General features: G+C 42.3%; 1 protein-coding gene across 1 annotated transcript in view; it reads right to left on the bottom strand.

Moving 5' to 3' along the window:
* The window catches only part of LOC139764653 (receptor-type tyrosine-protein phosphatase mu-like), a 298,336-nt gene that overhangs the window by 255,059 nt on the left and 24,785 nt on the right, over positions 1-18,492 (bottom strand). Inside the window, exons 5-9 of the mRNA XM_071691513.1 lie at positions 17,280-17,416; positions 9,622-9,680; positions 8,888-9,040; positions 6,783-6,908; positions 5,121-5,384 (exon numbers count right to left, since the gene is read on the bottom strand). Coding sequence (XP_071547614.1) covers positions 5,121-5,384; positions 6,783-6,908; positions 8,888-9,040; positions 9,622-9,680; positions 17,280-17,416 — 739 coding nt within the window. The remainder of the gene's footprint in view (positions 1-5,120; positions 5,385-6,782; positions 6,909-8,887; positions 9,041-9,621; positions 9,681-17,279; positions 17,417-18,492) is intronic.

Here is an 18,492-nt window from a genome sequence, read left to right as displayed (position 1 = left end):
TCGCTGTCTCCCGCGTTAGCGAGGTAGCGCAAGGAAACAGGCGAAAGAATGGTCCAATCCACGCACATATACATACCTATACAACGTGTATATATATATATATATATATATATATATATATATATATATATATATATATATATATATATATATATACATGTACATAATTATACTTGCTGCTTTTATTCGTTCCCGTCGCCATCCCACCACACATGAAATGACAACCCCTTCCCCCCGCATGTGCGCGAGGTAGCGCTAGGAAAAGATAAAGGCCACATTCGTTTACATTCAGTCTCTAGCTGTCATGTATAATGCACCGAAACCACAGCTCCCTTTCCACAACCGGGCCCCACAAAACCTTCCATGGATTACCCCAGACGCTTCACATGCCCTGGTTCAATACACTGACAGCATGTCGACCCCGGTATACCACATCGTTCCAATTCACTCTATTCCTTGCACGCCTTTTACCCTCCTGCATTTTCAGGCCCCGATCGCTCAAAATCTTTTTCACTCCATCCTTCCACCTCCAATTTGGTCTCCCACTTCTCCTCATTCCCTCCACCTCTGACACATATATCCTCTTTGTCAATCATTCGTCACTCATTCTCTCCATGTGGCCAAACCATTCTAAAACAACCTCTTCTGCTCTCTCAACCACACTCCATTCATTACCACACATATCTCTTACACTTTCATTACATATTCGATTAAATCATCTCACGTCACATATTGTTCTCAAACATCTCATTTCCAACACATCCACCCTCCTCCGCACAGCCCTATCTATAGGCCATGCTTCACAACCATATAACATAGTTGGAACCATTATTCCTTCAAGCATATCCATTTTTGAGCTCCAAGATAACGTTCTCACCTTCCACACATTCTTCAATGCTCCCAGAACCTTCGCCCCCTCCCCCACCCTGTGACTCACTTTTGCTTCCATGGTTCCATCCGCTGCCAAAATCACTCCCAGATATCTAAAACACTTCACTTCCTCCACTTTTTCTCCATTCAAACTTACCTCCTAATTTACTTGTCCCTCAACCCATTACCTAGTAACCTTGCTCTTACTCACACTGACTCTCAGCTTTCTTCTTTCACATGCTTTACCAAACTCAGTCACCAACTTCTGCAGTTTGTCACTCGAATCAGCCATCAGCGCTGAATCATCAGCGAACAACAACTGACTCGCTTTCCAAGCTCTCTCATCCACAACAGACTGCATACTTGCCCTTCTTTCCAAAAGTCTTGCATTCACCTCCCTCACAGCCTCATCCATAAACAAATTAAACAACATGGAGACATCATGCACCCCCTGCCGCAAACCGACATTCACTGGGAACCAATCACTTTCTTCTATTCCTTCTCGTGCACATGCCTTATATCCTCGATGAAAAGTTATCACTGCTTCAAGCAGAAATACTTAGAAAAACAGATGGATTTGTACGTAGCATTTATAGATCTGGAGAAGGCATATGATAGAGATGCTCTGTGGAAGGTATTAAGCACATATGGTGTGGGAGGTAAGTTGCATGAAGCAGTGAAGTTTTTTTTTAAAGGATGTAAGGGATGTGTAGGAGTAGGAAGAGAGGAAAGTGATCGGTTCCCAGTGAATGTTGGTTTGCGGCAGGGTTGCGTGATGTCTCCATGGTTGTTCAATTTGTTTATGGATTGCTGTTATGGATGTGAATGCAAGATTTTTGGAGAGAGGGGCAAGTATGCAATCTGTTGTGGATGAGAGGGCTTGGGAAGTGAGTCAGTTGTTGTTCGCTGATGATACAGCGCTGGTGGCTGATTCGGGTGACAAACTGCAGAAGTTGGTGACTGAGTTTGGTAAAGTGTGTGAAAGAAGCTAAGAGTTAATGTGAATAAGAGCAAGGCTACTAGGTTCAGTATGGTTGAGGGACAAGTTAATTGGGAGGTAAGTTTGAATGGAGGAAAACTGGAGGAAGTGAAGTGTTTTAGATATCTGGGAGTGGACTTAGCAGCGGATGGAACCATGGAATCGGAAGTGAGTCACAGGGTAGGGGAGGGGGCGAAGGTTCTGGGAGCATTGAAGAATGTGTGGAAGGTGAGAACGTTATCCTGGAGAGCAAAAATGGGTATGTTTGAAGGAATAGTGGTTCCAACAGTGTTATATGGTTGTGAGTCATGGGCTTTAGATAGGACTGTGCGGAGATGTAGTGTGAGGTGGTTTGATTGAGTAAGTAATGAAAGGGTAAGAGAGATGTGCCGTAATATAAAGAGTGTGGTTAAGAGAGCAGAAGAGGGTGTATTGAAATGGATTGCTCACATGGAGAGAATGAGTGAGGAAAGATGGACAAAGAAGATATATGTGTCAGAAGTGGAGGGAACGGAAAGAAGTGGGAGACCAAATTGGATATGGAAGGATGAAGTGCAAAAGTTTTGAGCGATCGGGGTCTGTACATACAGGAGGGTGAAAGGCGAGCAAGAAATAGAGTGAATTGGAACGATGTGGTATAACGGGGCCGACGTGCTGTCAATGGACTGAACCAGGGCATGTGAAGCGTTTGGGGTAAACCAAGAAAGATTTGTTTGGCCTGGACGTGAAAAGGGAGCTGTGGTTTCGGTGCATTACGCACGACAGCTAGAGACTGAGTGTGAATGAATGTGTTCTTTGCTGTCTTTTCTTGGCGCTACCAAGCGGGCGGGAGGGCAGGGGGAGGGGGTGCCGTTTCATGTGTGGTGGGGTGGCGACGGGAATGAATGGGGCAGCAAGTATGAGTGTGTACATGTGTGTATATGTATATGTCTGTGTATGTATATGTATGTATACGTTGAAATGTATAGGTATGTATATTTCGTGTATGGTCGTTTATGTATATAAATGTGTATTTGGGTGGGTTGGGCCATTCTTTCGTATGTTTCCTTGCGCTACCTTGCAAACACGGGAGACAGCGACAAAGCATAATAGAATATATATATTCTTACTTGTTTGCCTTCATCCATTTCTGTCGCTACCCCGCCCCACAGGAAACAGCATCACTACCTCCTGCTTTAGCAAGGCAGCACCAGGGAAACAGACAAAAAAAAGGCCACATTCGTTCACACTCAGTCTCTAGCCATCCTGTATAATGCACCGAAACCACAGCTCCACTTCGACATCCAGGTCCCATAAATCTTTCCATGGTTTACCCCTTACGTTTCACGTGCCCTACTTCAGTCCACTGAGAGCACGTCGACTCCGGTACACCACATCGTTCCAATTCACGCTATTCCTTGCACACCGCTCACCCTCTTGCATGTTCAGGCCCTGGTCGCTCTTATCTTTTTCACTCTATCCTTCTACCTCCAATTTGGTATCCCAATTCTTGTTCCCTCCACCTCTGACACATATATCCATTTTGTTACCCTCACCTCACTCATTCTCTCCATATGTCCAAACCATTTCAAGACACCCTCTTCTGGTCTCTCAACCACAGTATCATTTCCACACATCTCTCTTACCCTTTCATTACTTACTGGATCAAACAACCTTAAACCACATACTGTCTTCAAACAATTCAGTTCCATTACCTCCATCCTCCTCTGCACAACTTTCTTTATAGCCCACGCCTCGCAACCATATAATGTTGTTGGAACTTCTATTCCTTCAAACATTCCCACTTTTGCTCTCCGAGATAACGCTCTCTCTTTCTACACATCTTCATCGATCCCACAACCTTCGCCCCCTTCCCCACCCCATGACTCACATCTGCTTTCAATGTTTCCATTCGCTGCCAATTTCACTCCTAGAGATTTAAAACACTTCACTTCCTCCAATTTCTCTCCATTCAACTTCATATCCCAATTAACTTGTCCCTCAACCCTGCTGAACCTAATAACCTTGCTTTTATTTACATTTACTCTCAACTTTCTCCTTTCACCCACTTCTCCAAACTCGGTCATGAGCTTCTGTAGTTTGTCACTCGAATCAGCCACCAGTGCTTTATCATCAACGAACAATTAACTCACTTCCCAGGCCTTCTCATTCACAACAGAATGCATACTCACTCCTCTCCAAAATTCTTGCATTTACCTCCCTAACCCTCACATCCATAGATAAAGCAAACAACCATGGGGACATCACAAACCCCTGCCGAAGACCGGCCTTCACTGGGAACCATTCACTCTACTCTCTTCCTACTCGTATACACGTCTTATACTCTAGGTAAAAACTTTTCACTGCTTCTAGCAGCTTACCTCCCATACCATATATTCTTGAGACTTTCCACAAAACTTCTCTATCAGCCCTATCATATGCCTTCTCCTGATCCATAAATGCCACAAGGTGCAGGGGCTGAAAAAAAATGAGATTTAATGAGAGTTGGGGTGAGCAAGTATCAGTAAAATTTAGGGAGAACCAGATGTTTTGGAAGGAGGTTAATAATGTGCGAGAAGCAAATGAACAAATTAGGACATCGGTGAAGGGGAAAAAGGGGGAAGTGGTGACAGGGAATGATGAAATGATGAGATAGAGCGAGTCTTTTGAAGGACTGTTGAAGGTTTTGATGATAGAGTGGTAGATGTAGAATGTTTGGGTTGGGGTACTGTGCCAAGTGAAAGAGTCAGGGAGAGTGGTATAGTGAAGAGAAGAGATGGTGAAAGCCTTATGTAAGATGGAATGTGGCAAGGTGGCTGGGTTGGATGTTACTGCAGTTGAACTGATTAAGAAACGGGGTGAGAGTGAATTGAAACGATGCGTTATGTATGGGATGACGTGCTGTAAATGGATTGAACCAGGGCATGTGAAGCACCAGGGGTAAACCATTGGAAAGGTGTGTGGGACCTGGATATGGATAGGAAGCTATGGTTTCGGTACATCACACATTACAGCTAGAGAATGGATGTGAGCAGATGTGGCTTTTCTTCGTCTGTTCCTGGCGCTACTTCGCTAAAGTGGGAGAAAGAATACTTCCCACGTGTTCCCTGCGTGCTGTAGAAGGAGATCACTGCTTTCAACACAGTCACTAACATTAATTCTGCCACTTCATAACCAATCACGAATGAAACACACCATTACTCCCATCACTTATCTCCCATCACCACTTCTATTATTACTCCTCATAACACTAAACACACTTGTCCCTCATCAACATTTCGTCAGTTCTTACCTCTGATCATTACATCAAAATAAGCCCCATTTCTGTTTCTAGTTCCCTCTCTGCTGTTACTATGAGCGATGTAAAGTCCCATATGTCGGAGCTGGGCTGAGGGGTAGGTGATGGGTGAGTACATGCTGGCTGATGATGACCATGAGTCCGGGAGTCTCCTGACGTACAGCCAATCAGACAAGTAATCTTCTCTCTTGATCACTTCGATATTCAACTCGTCCCCCTTGCTGGCTCTTACAGTGGGTGTTGGCGACTGGTAATCAGCTGTACGGAATACAATCATATAATCAGGTTTGTGATCTATGTGGTGAATGCCTGCAGAGTTGGAGAGAGAGAGAGAGAGAGAGAGAGAGAGAGAGAGAGAGAGAGAGAGAGAGAGAGAGAGAGAGAGAGATAGAGATACACTGCAAGTTCAAGCAGTGTAGACATGCAAATGTAGCCAGTGTTGAATTGTCATCTACTGTCTGCTTACATATGTAGTGCTTGATAAGGTGTTAATCTTTATATAAACTATCGTTGACACATGATTTATATCACAGATGCTTCAAGGGTAGTGTGTGCTGCATGGTCACTCATATGATGACCATCAACTCTAACTTAAAAAAATATCTAGTGTTGTTGTTATTGTTGTTGATGTAACTTTATACGTTTGCACAGCTGATATGTACCCAAGTATCTGGCAACATCTGTTGATCGTCTACTCACTGAGGTGGATGATCAGCGGGTGGTTGAGGTGACAAGTTCAGTGTTCCATATGGTTGGATTTGTTGGATAGATTAGGTTACAAGTTGACTCTGTACGGATATGTTTGTACTTGGTAATGTTGATGCCATGGGAATGCATGGACATATATGGGAAAACAGAAAACAGGAGACCTGTTGGTCTATAACAACGTTATACACTAAAAGCTTCCAGCCTGTCTGTTATGAATCTTTTTTTTTTTCACTCTGTCTTATTTCTAGACTGAGAAACAAATCCATCTATAAGACCAAATCTTGTTTAGCTTAGAAAAGAGAAAGTTAAAAGGTGATTTAACAAAGTTATGTAACATGATCAAAAGCTTTGACAGTCTTGCTCATAGCACTTATATAAGACTAGATCTCTCTCTTGTAAGCTGCCTGTGCATGTCCCAGGCCTTATAAGCTGGACGTGGGGCATGCAAGTTGGATGCTTCTTTCCATAGTTTATGTGTGGAATGTCACACAAGAATTGACTACCGTGATGGCTCCTTTCCTTGAACTGTGAAACTGCAATCCTTTACCATCTTTTGTCTTTCCATCTTATATAATATTTTCATTTGTAAGTTTATATCGCAAGCACATCTGAGGAACTCAATATTAATTTTCATCCTAAATCATTCTTTTTGAATAAGGATACTACTTTAAGTTTTCAACCAAAATTGTTTCAACTCTGGCATACTTTTGATCCATGTCTTGTTGGTTTTCCCTAAAAAAAATGCAGTAAGTTCAAGTTTATAGTTTTGAGTCATTATGTATCACGGCAAGAGGAATCACACTCCAATGATTAGATGATAGAGAAGTTCTGTTACAGGAAATCATGACAAGTGTTTAACTGCTGAGGTTTTTGAAGATTGGTTTTGATAGACAATGACTTAAGAACTTAGGGAAGTACTTCAGCTCTGCACTTGGTAATGGTACTCACAACTCGGGAACTGGACGGCAGCCATAACATCTGTAGCGCTGTTACGGCCACGACACCGGAATCCATGCATGTTGTCTCGACTAAACATATTGGTTCTCAGCAAGAGTTTTCCTCCAACAACTGTCACTGAAATTGAATAAATGTAACATATGTGATTGAGAGTTTCATGCTGAACATCATGAATATATTATGAATGATTAGAAACATAAGATAATGATCAAAATATATCCCTCATAATCAAATGTCACTAATCTACCATTAAGAATTGCCTTGTGTGATTAAGCACAGTGATATCTAGCAGCCAAAAGACTACAATGCTCCAACACAATGAGGTCCATCGGCAACAACCGTGATTATGTCCCTTGAAGATCCCATGGAGGGATGAACCGCGGTTACTAGGATACCATACTGGAAAATAGAGTCGTCGAAGGAGAGACCCTTGCGTGACACACCTAAACTACAATTGTTTTAAATACTTCTACAGTCTTCTTTGTCCTCTTTGGAATAATAAAGATGTGGTTCTAAGCTGAGGGAGGGGAAGAGGGAATGGATATGCATAGAACATTGCTATTTCAAAGAAAATGAACAAGGATTAAACACTATGCTTAGGAAGTCTGTGCCATTCTTTACAGTGTATCAACAAGTTTTTGTAGAATTTATTGATAAGAAATTCATTTACCAAAAATAGGATTATACAACTATTACAACAAGGGCGTTTCTGACTGCAACTTGGAGTGTTAGATACCACGAGATAACATATCAACAGCATACACATAAGAACATATGAAGTGAGGATACAGCAAGAGGCCTATTGACCCATGCTAGGCAGTCTGTCCACCCTACAAACAACCGCCTGAACCCATATACACATCCAACCTTCGTTTAAAGCTACCGAAAGACCCACGTAGCTTCCACTACTGTACTTGGCAGCTGGTTCCATAAATCTACAACCCTATTCCCGAACCAAGATTCACCCACATCAGACCTGAATCTATTTTTTTTCCTAATCAAAATCCACTGTTTCTTGTCCTATCCGGTGGCGCCATTCTAAGAACTTTATTCATGTTACCCTTATTAATGCCCTTCACCCATATAAAGCCTTCAGTCATATCCCCTCTAGCCTTCCTCTTCTTAAATTCAGTCTTTTTAACCTTTCTTCAAAAGTGAGGTTTCTAATTCCTGGCATCATTTTTGTCATTCGCCTTTGTACTCTCTTAACAATGTATATCAACTGCTTAGTTTGGAACCCAAAACTGTACCGCATAATCCAAATGAGGTCTCACCAACGCAAGATAAAATTGCAATAATACTTTAGGAATTTTATTGCTGAAAGTCCTATTAATGAAGCCTAATATCCTATTAGCCTTATTACTCACTTTAATACAGCGTTGTCGCGGCTTAAGACCCTTGCTCATCAGTACTCCTAAATCTCTTCCACTTTCTGTTTTACCAATTGCAATATTGTCCAGTTTGTGATCTGCTCCTGTCTTTACCTACACTAAGTGTTGTGCATTTATCTACGTTAAATTCCATTTTCCATGTACCCGCCCATTCTGATAATCTATTTAAGTCCCTCTGCAAATTCACTGAATATTCATGAGTCAATTACAGACCCTATTTTTGTATCATCGGCAAATTTACTTAAGTCGTTGGTTATTCCCATATCCAAATCGTTAATATATATAACGAACAAAAGTGGTCCCAAGACAGACCCTTGAGGAACTCGTGTAATATGCCAGAGCAGTGACATCTTACCTGACTGACTTACAAGCAAATATAGTGTCAGTTTCCTTGTGGTGTAAGGGATGACGTGCAAGAGAGTAGGCAACTTCTAACTAAATCTTTTTCTGATTATTTCTTTTACTACCTGGCACATGCAACATGCTGGCGCCCTCATGAGATTAACATCTCATCTCTCACGATTCCTCACATCCAACACTGCTAGAAAATATGTTAATTTCATATTTGACTTATTATGGTTTTTGGAGAAACATTGTCAGTGGTATCAAGGAATCTAATTCAGCTGAATGAATGGAAGTTTGTTTTACTGTTCTGATTAACTATCCATTGCTCTCCACTCAATGAAAAATGGTAGTGATGATTACCTTTTTTGGAGATAGATGCCTTTTCTTTGTAGTCCCATGAAATCAGGTCGTTCTCGGTTAGTACGGTTTGTGGATTCTGGGACATGCACACCACATAGAGATCACCTTTGCTGGAGTAGGAATTGTGCACAACTAACACATCTCCACGCACATCTGAAGAGAAACACATTACACGTTTAAAGTAACGCCCATGAACAACATCGGCATAAAACACTAACACACAATACAAGAAGTCTTACACACAAGTATACGAGGAACACAGACGAACCCTTACTTGCAGAACTGTACCGACCACCAGTTCATTAGGAACTGTGTCACACACCACTGCATAAGGTGTCACGTAAAACTACATCAGAAACAGTCACATACCACTGTGTGAAGAGCTATGTCGCACTCCACTACGTAAGGAGCCGTGACACAATCCACTTATTATCAGGGACAATATCAAACAAAATATGGTGCTAGGGTGAAGGTGTAGGGACTAGCAGGTCGAGGTAAGGAGAGCCTATCATTTGCTTCGTGCAGCTCAGCATTGTTCCGTCAAACAAATATGGTGTGATCACGTCGTCAACTCCTCGCCACATATATGGTGTCCACTACGTTAGAGTTGGAGCTAGAAAGCGGCTTCGTTACATGTTGTTCTACACCTGGAAATCAACAGAGTTCCAGGCTGCTGCTGCAGAGGCAGAGTGATGGGCAACACAGGGACTTACCAATTCCTCACAAATATTTACCTTCCTTCTTGAAGACTGGAGTGGTTTTCACAATCTTGTAAACGTCTCCGTTCAGATTACTGTAAAATGATAGATGTGACTTAACATGGGGGAAAAATAATATACACGTATCTATAAAGATGTAATAAATTTTCTTCAATTAGTACAGTATCATATAGTAGCCACTAACTGATACAGTATTATTCAGTAGCCACTAACTGATACAGTATCATTTCAAACTCACAACCTGTTCACAAACTATAATTTTTGTGGTGACTTCTGAGCACAGGGCCTCTCCTAACATTTATGTCAGAGCAGACACCGTCCTCTGTTTGTGAGAAATCACCAAAAAGTGTCTTCTCTCTGTTACCATTAACCAAAGAGTGTCTCCTGTCTGTTACCAGTCACTAGAGTGTATTCTGTGTTACAACTTACTAAGGGCTCTCCCGTCTGTTACCAGTGACTAAAGACTGCATCTTGTCTGTGAGCAGTCATGAGACTGTCTTCTGTCTGGGTAAAATGCAACAACAAAAACCGGAATGAATGAGCCGGGAATTTCAATTTTTGCTGCGACCTTTTACTCATTTGTCACCAAGAATGATACCCATCTGCCTCCTGCCTGTCGTTAGCGACCAAACACTGACTCCTACCAAGGACTATTCTCAAGACATTATTTCCACACTGTCATCAATGATGAGATACTTGCTTGCTAACCCTGCTCACGAGCAATCTCTTGCAAGATACATCCTGAACAAAGACCGTCTCTCGCCTATTCCTTTATGGTCTCATAATGACTTCCGATCACCATCCCTACCCACGAACTGTCTCTTGGGCTAGGACTATATCCTGGAGATACAATATCTCCTGACCACTATCTCTGGCTTTGGACTCTCCCCTGGTTTCAGCTTGTCCCACCGCTACCGCTTATATATATATATATATATATAAAGGGGAAGAGTGGTTTGGGAATGTCTGGGGAGTAAAGTCAGGGGTTAGTGAGAGGACAAGAGCAAGGGAAGGAGTAGCAATACTCCTGAAACAGGAGTTGTGGGAGTATGTGATAGAATGTAAGAAAGTAAATTCTCGATTAATATGGGTAAAACTGAAAGTTGATGGAGAGAGGTGGGTGATTATTGGTGCATATGCACCTGGGCATGAGAAGAAAGATCATGAGAGGCAAGTGTTTTGGGAGCAGCTGAATGAGTGTGTTAGTGGTTTTGATGCACGAGACCGGGTTATAGTGATGGGTGATTTGAATGCAAAGGTGAGTAATGTGGCAGTTGAGGGAATAATTGGTATACATGGGGTGTTCAGTGTTGTAAATGGAAATGGTGAAGAGCTTGTAGATTTATGTGCTGAAAATGGACTGATGATTGGGAATACCTGGTTTAAAAAGCGAGATATACATAAGTATACTTATGTAAGTAGGAGAGATGGCCAGAGAGCGTTATTGGATTACGTGTTAATTGACAGGCGTGCGAAAGAGAGACTTTTGGATGTTAATGTGCTGAGAGGTGCAACTGGAGGGATGTCTGATCATTATCTTGTGGAGGCAAAGGTGAAGATTTGTATGGGTTTTCAGAAAAGAAGAGTGAATGTTGGGGTGAAGAGGGTGGTGAGAGTAAGTGAGCTTGGGAAGGAGACCTGTGTGAGGAAGTACCAGGAGAGACTGAGTACAGAATGGAAAAAGGTGAGAACAATGGAAGTAAGGGGAGTGGGGGAGGAATGGGATGTATTTAGGGAATCAGTGATGGATTGCGCAAAAGATGCCTGTGGCATGAGAAGAGTGGGAGGTGGGTTGATTAGAAAGGGTAGTGAGTGGTGGGATGAAGAAGTAAGAGTATTAGTGAAAGAGAAGAGAGATGCATTTGGACGATTTTTGCAGGGAAAAAATGCAATTGAGTGGGAGATGTATAAAAGAAAGAGACAGGAGGTCAAGAGAAAGGTGCAAGAGGTGAAAAAAAGGGCAAATGAGAGTTGGGGTGAGAGAGTATCATTAAATTTTAGGGAGAATAAAAAGATGTTCTGGAAGGAGGTAAATAAAGTGCGTAAGACAAGGGAGCAAATGGGAACTTCAGTGAAGGGCGCAAATGGGGAGGTGATAACAAGTAGTGGTGATGTGAGAAGAAGATGGAGTGAGTATTTTGAAGGTTTGTTGAATGTGTTTGATGATAGAGTGGCAGATATAGGATGTTTTGGTCGAGGTGGTGTGCAAAGTGAGAGGGTTAGGGAAAATGATTTGGTAAACAGAGAAGAGGTAGTGAAAGCTTTGCGGAAGATGAAAGCCGGCAAGGCAGCAGGTTTGGATGGTATTGCAGTGGAATTTATTAAAAAAGGGGGTGACTGTATTGTTGACTGGTTGGTAAGGTTATTTAATGTATGTATGACTCATGGTGAGGTGCCTGAGGATTGGCGGAATGCGTGCATAGTGCCATTGTACAAAGGCAAAGGGGATAAGAGTGAGTGCTCAAATTACAGAGGTATAAGTTTGTTGAGTATTCCTGGTAAATTATATGGGAGGGTATTGATTGAGAGGGTGAAGGCATGTACAGAGCATCAGATTGGGGAAGAGCAGTGTGGTTTCAGAAGTGGTAGAGGATGTGTGGATCAGGAGTTTGCTTTGAAGAATGTATGTGAGAAATACTTAGAAAAGCAAATGGATTTGTATGTAGCATTTATGGATCTGGAGAAGGCATATGATAGAGTTGATAGAGATGCTCTGTGGAAGTTATTAAGAATATATGGTGTGGGAGGTAAGTTGTTAGAAGCAGTGAAAAGTTTTTATCGAGGATGTAAGGCATGTGTACGTGTAGGAAGAGAGGAAAGTGATTGGTTCTCAGTGAATGTAGGTTTGCGGCAGGGGTGTGTGATGTCTCCATGGCTGTTTAATTTGTTTATGGATGGGGTTGTTAGGGAAGTGAATGCAAGAGTTTTGGAAAGAGGGGCAAGTATGAAGTCTGTTGGGGATGAGAGAGCTTGGGAAGTGAGTCAGTTGTTGTTCGCTGATGATACAGCGCTGGTGGCTGATTCATGTGAGAAACTGCAGAAGCTGGTGACTGAGTTTGGTAAAGTGTGTGAAAGAAGAAAGTTAAGAGTAAATGTGAATAAGAGCAAGGTTATTAGGTACAGTAGGGTTGAGGGTCAAGTCAATTGGGAGGTGAGTTTGAATGGAGAAAAACTGGAGGAAGTGAAGTGTTTTAGATATCTGGGAGTGGATCTGGCAGCGGATGGAACCATGGAAGCGGAAGTGGATCATAGGGTGGGGGAGGGGGCGAAAATTCTGGGAGCCTTGAAGAATGTGTGGAAGTCGAGAACATTATCTCGGAAAGCAAAAATGGGTATGTTTGAAGGAATAGTGGTTCCAACAATGTTGTATGGTTGCGAGGCGTGGGCTATGGATAGAGTTGTGCGCAGGAGGATGGATGTGCTGGAAATGAGATGTTTGAGGACAATGTGTGGTGTGAGGTGGTTTGATCGAGTAAGTAACGTAAGGGTAAGAGAGATGTGTGGAAATAAAAAGAGCGTGGTTGAGAGAGCAGAAGAGGGTGTTTTGAAATGGTTTGGGCACATGGAGAGAATGAGTGAGGAAAGATTGACCAAGAGGATATATGTGTCGGAGGTGGAGGGAACGAGGAGAAGAGGGAGACCAAATTGGAGGTGGAAAGATGGAGTGAAAAAGATTTTGTGTGATCGGGGCCTGAACATGCAGGAGGGTGAAAGGAGGGCAAGGAATAGAGTGAATTGGAGCGATGTGGTATACCGGGGTTGACGTGCTGTCAGTGGATTGAATCAAGGCATGTGAAGCGTCTGGGGTAAACCATGGAAAGCTGTGTAGGTATGTATATTTGCGTGTGTGGACGTATGTATATACATGTGTATGGGGGTGGTTTGGGCCATTTCTTTCGTATGTTTCCTTGCGCTACCTCGCAAACGCGGGAGACAGCGACAAAGCAAAAAAAAAAAAAAAAGAATATATATATATATATATATATATATATATATATATATATATATATATATATCCCTGGGGATAGGGGAGAAAGAATACTCCCCACGCTTTCCTCACGTGTCGTAAAAGTCGACTAAAGGGGACGGGAGCGTGGGGCCAGAAACCCTCCCCTCCTTGTATTTCAACTTTCTAAAACGGGAAACAGAAGATCAGGCGTCACGCGGGGAGTGCTCATCCTCCTCGAACGCTCAGAATGGGGTGTCTAAATGTGTGTGGATGTAACCAAGATGAGAAAAAACGAGAGATAGGTAGTATTTTTGAGGAAAGGAACCTGGATGTTTTGGCTCTGAGTGAAACGAAGCTAAAGGGTAAAGGGGAAGAGTGGTTTGGGAATGTCTTGGGAGTAAAGTCAGGGGTTAGTGAGAGGACAAGAGCAAGGGAAGGAGTAGCACTACTCCTGAAACAGGAGTGGTGGGAGTATGTGATAGAGTGTAAGAAAGTAAATTCTAGATTGATATGGGTAAAACTGAAAGTTAATGGAGAGAGATGGGTGATTATTGGTGCATATGCACCTGGGCATAAGAAAGATCATGAGAGGCAAGTGTTTTGGGAGCAGCTGAATGAGTGTGTTAGTGGTTTTGATGCACAAGACCGGGTTATAGTGATGCGTGATTTGAATGCTGTGATGAGTAATGTGGCAGTTGAGGGATTAATTGGTATACATGGGGTGTTCAGTGTTGTAAATGGAAATGGTGAAGAGCTTGTAGATTTATGTGCTGAAAAAGGGCTGGTGATTGGGAATACCTGGTTTAAAAAGCGAGATATACATAAGTATACGTATGTAAGTACGAGAGATGGCCAGAGAGCGTTATTGGATTACGTGTTAATTGATAGGCGCGCGAAAAAGAGACTTTTGGATGTTAATGTGCTGAGAGGTGCAACTGGAGGGATGTCTGATCATTATCTTGTGGAGGCGAAGGTGAAGATTTGTAGGGGTTTTCATAAAAGAAGAGAGAATGTTGGGGTAAAGAGAGTGGTGAGAGTAAGTGAGCTTGGCAAGGAGACTTGTGTGAGGAAGTACCAGGAGAGACTGAGTACAGAATGGAAAAAGGTGAGAACAAAGGAGGTAAGGGGAGTGGGGGAAGAATGGGATGTATTTAGGGAAGCAGTGATGGCTTGCGCAAAAGATGCTTGTGGCATGAGAAGCGTGGGAGGTGGGTTGATTAGAAAGGGTAGTGAGTGGTGGCATGAAGTAAGATTATTAGTGAAAGAGAAGAGAGAGGCATTTGGACGATTTTTGCAGGGTAAAAATGCAAATGAGTGGGAGATGTATAGAAGAAAGAGGCAGGAGGTCAAGAGAAAGGTGCAAGAGGTGAAAAAGAGGGCAAATGAGAGTTGGGGTGAGAGAGTATCATTAAATTTTAGGAAGGAGGTAAATAAATGTTTTGGACGGAGGTAAATAAAGTGCGTAAGAGAAGGGAGCAAATGGGAACTTCAGTGAAGGGGGCTAATGGGGAGGTGATAACAAGTAGTGGTGATGTGAGAAGGAGATGGAGCGAGTATTTTGAAGGTCTGTTGAATGTGTTTGATGATAGAGTGGCAGATATAGGGTGTTTTGGTCGAGGTGGTGTGCAAAGTGAGAGGGTTAGGGAAAATGATTTGGTAAACAGAGAAGAGGTAGTAAAAGCTTTGCGGAAGACGAAAGCCGGCAAGGCAGCAGGTTTGGATGGTATTGCAGTGGAATTGATTAAAAAACGGGGGTGACTATTGTTGACTGGTTGGTAAGGTTATTTAATGTATGTATGATTCATGGTGAGGTGCCTGAGGATTGGCGGAATGCTTGCATAGTGCCATTGTACAAAGGCAAAGGGGATAAGAGAGAGTGCTCAAATTACAGAGGTATAAGTTTGTTGAGTATTCCAGGTAAATTATATGGGAGGGTATTGAGTGAGAGGGAGAAGGCATGTACAGAGCATCAGACTGGGGAAGAGCAGTGTGGCTTCAGAAGTGGTAGAGGATGTGTGGATCAGGTGTTTGCTTTGAAGAATGTATGTGAGAAATACTTAGAAAAGCAAATGGATTTGTATGTAGCATTTATGGATCTGGAGAAGGCATATGATAGAGTTGATAGAGATGCTCTGTGGAAGGTATTAAGAATATATGGTGTGGGAGGTAAGTTGTTAGAAGCAGTGAAAAGTTTTTATCGAGGATGTAAGGCATGTGTACGTGTAGGAAGAGAGGAAAGTGATTGGTTCTCAGTGAATGTAGGTTTGCGGCAGGGGTGTGTGATGTCTCCATGGTTGTTTAATTTGTTTATGGATGGGGTTGTAGAGAGGTGAATGCAAGAGTTTTGGAAAGAGGGGCAAGTATGCAGTCTGTTTCGGATGAGAGAGCTTGGGAAGTGAGTCAGTTGTTGTTCGCTGATGATACAGCGCTGGTGGCTGATTCATGTGAGAAACTGCAGAAGCTGGTAACTAAGTTTGGTAAAGAGTGTGAAAGAAGAAAGTTAAGAGTAAATGTGAATAAGAGCAAGGTTATTAGGTACAGTAGGGTTGAGGGTCAAGTCAATTGGGAGGTAAGTTTGAATGAAGAAAAACTGTAGGAAGTAAAGTGTTTTAGATATCTGGGAGTGGATCTGGCAGCGGATGGAACCATGGAAGCGGAAGTGAATCATAGGGTCGGGGAGGGGGCGAAAATTCTGGGAGCCTTGAAGAATGTTTGGAAGTCGAGAACATTATCTCGGAAAGCAAAAATGGGTATGTTTGAAGGAATAGTGAATCCAACAATGTTGTATGGTTGCGAGGCATGGGCTATGGATAGAGTTGTGCGCATGAGGGTGGATGTGCTGGAAATGAGATGTTTGAGGACAATATGTGGTGCGAGGTGGTTTGGTCGAGTAAGTAATGTAAGGGTAGGAGAGATGTGTGGAAATACAAAGAGTGTGGTTGAGAGAGCAGAAGAGGATGTTTTGAAATGGTTTGGTCACATGGAGGGAATGAGTGAGGAAAGATTGACCAAGAGGATATATGTGTCAGAGGTGGAGGGAACGAGAAGTGGGAGACCAAATTGGAGGTGAAAAGATGGAGTGAAAAAGATTTTGAGTGATCGGGGCCAGAACATGCAGGAGGGTGAAAGGCGTGCAAGGAATAGAGTGAATTGGAACGATGTAGTATACCGGGGTCGACGTGCTGTCAATGGATTGAACCAGGGCATGTGAAGCGTCTGGGGTAAACCATGGAAAGTTCTGTGGGGCCTGGATGTGGAAAGGGAGCTGTGGTTTCGGTGCATTATTACATGACAGCTAGAGACTGTGAACGAATGGGGCCTTTGTTGTCTTTTCCTAGCGCTACCTCGCACACATGAGGGGGGAGGGGGTTGTTATTCCATGTGCGGCCGGGTGGCGATGGGAATAAATAAAGGCAGACAGTATGAATTATGTACATGTGGATATATGTATATGTCTGTGTGTGTATATATATGTGCACTTTGAGATGTATAGGTATGTATATTTGCGTGTGTGGACGTGTATGTATATACATGTGTATGGGGGTGGGTTGGGCCATTCTTTCGTCTGTTTCCTTGCGCTACCTCGCTAACGCGGGAGACAGTGACAAAGCAAAATAAATAAATAAATAATATATATATATATATATATATATATATATATATATATATATATATATATATATATATATATATATATATCACATCAGATCGCCCAGTAACTCACCGAGTGAAGGAAACAACTCTGTTCCTTGTAGTGCCGACGATGTCATGAAAGCTACTCCATCCCCTTGTGATAGTGAAGTCGCCACCACTTGTGCCGATGGCTCCAGCATGAAGCGCTGCTCTGCAGATGTCCGAGTCCTGAAGGAAGGACATCATATGTGTTAGAATTGCTTCATGTGATCGACTAATACCTCCTCGTGGGAACACCAGCACCGTAATAACTAATGCTACTGGATATTGAAAGACAGACTATAAGTGTTGGCAGGGTTCATATGTCAGTAATCATAAAGAAATAACTTACAAAAACCTTAGAAACATAGCATTTGTAATAACTTGTTAGCAATCTGTCTATTAGAATGTCTGTCTATCTACCATTAACTCCATCCTCAGGAACTGCGCGTTCTGAAACTAGGCTCATGCCTTGACCAGGGATTGTCACTATTGCAGACGAAGAGGCAAAGCAGTAGTGTTTCACGATTACCAAAGAACAAAGAATGACAAGTTATCTGTAAACTTTCAGCATTACCTGTGTCTGAAGGTACGACAGTTACCAAAACCGTTTGGCAACGCTTGAAGTACAGTGTTCACAAGAAAAGTCTTGCCTGCCTCTGCATTCATTTTCAAAAGCGGTGTCACACTTACATCTTGTTACTATGTCATCTTTCCTTTAGCCTCGACCACCATCTGTAGACGTCTAGGCACGGAATTAGTAAGGTTCCTGTAGCATTCTAGGTTCATATTTTGGGTATATACGGTCTTGATCTCCTGAATGAAGCGATGCACTGATGAAATGCTGCAGGAATCAGAGGTACGATCATGCGTTCTGAGCACCTTGAAATCTCACGTGTACCCACATATTTTTTTTTTCCAGACAAAGATTCGGGCCTTCTCCTCCTTAGAAGGTACTAGACAACCATATATGTATGTATGTATGTATGTATCTATCTACCTACCTACCTACCTACATATATATATATATATATATATATATATATATATATATATATATATATATATATATATATATATATATATATTTCATTATTCTTCTTGCCTCTCGGGAGCTCAAAATTTTTAAAATGAAACAGTGAAGGGAAGGGAAACACTAAAAGAATATCTGTGAGAGAGTGTGTGTGTAACTCGTTCATTAAGAGATAATGGTTATAAAACAAGAAAAAGAAAATCATCATAATGAATCTAACATATACATTGTG

The sequence above is a fragment of the Panulirus ornatus genome, chromosome 50, assembly GCF_036320965.1.
Source record: "Panulirus ornatus isolate Po-2019 chromosome 50, ASM3632096v1, whole genome shotgun sequence".
NCBI classification, from domain to species: Eukaryota; Metazoa; Arthropoda; class Malacostraca; order Decapoda; family Palinuridae; genus Panulirus; species Panulirus ornatus.
The sequence above is the reverse complement of the archived record's forward strand: the minus strand, read 5'-3'. Positions and strand labels throughout refer to the sequence as shown.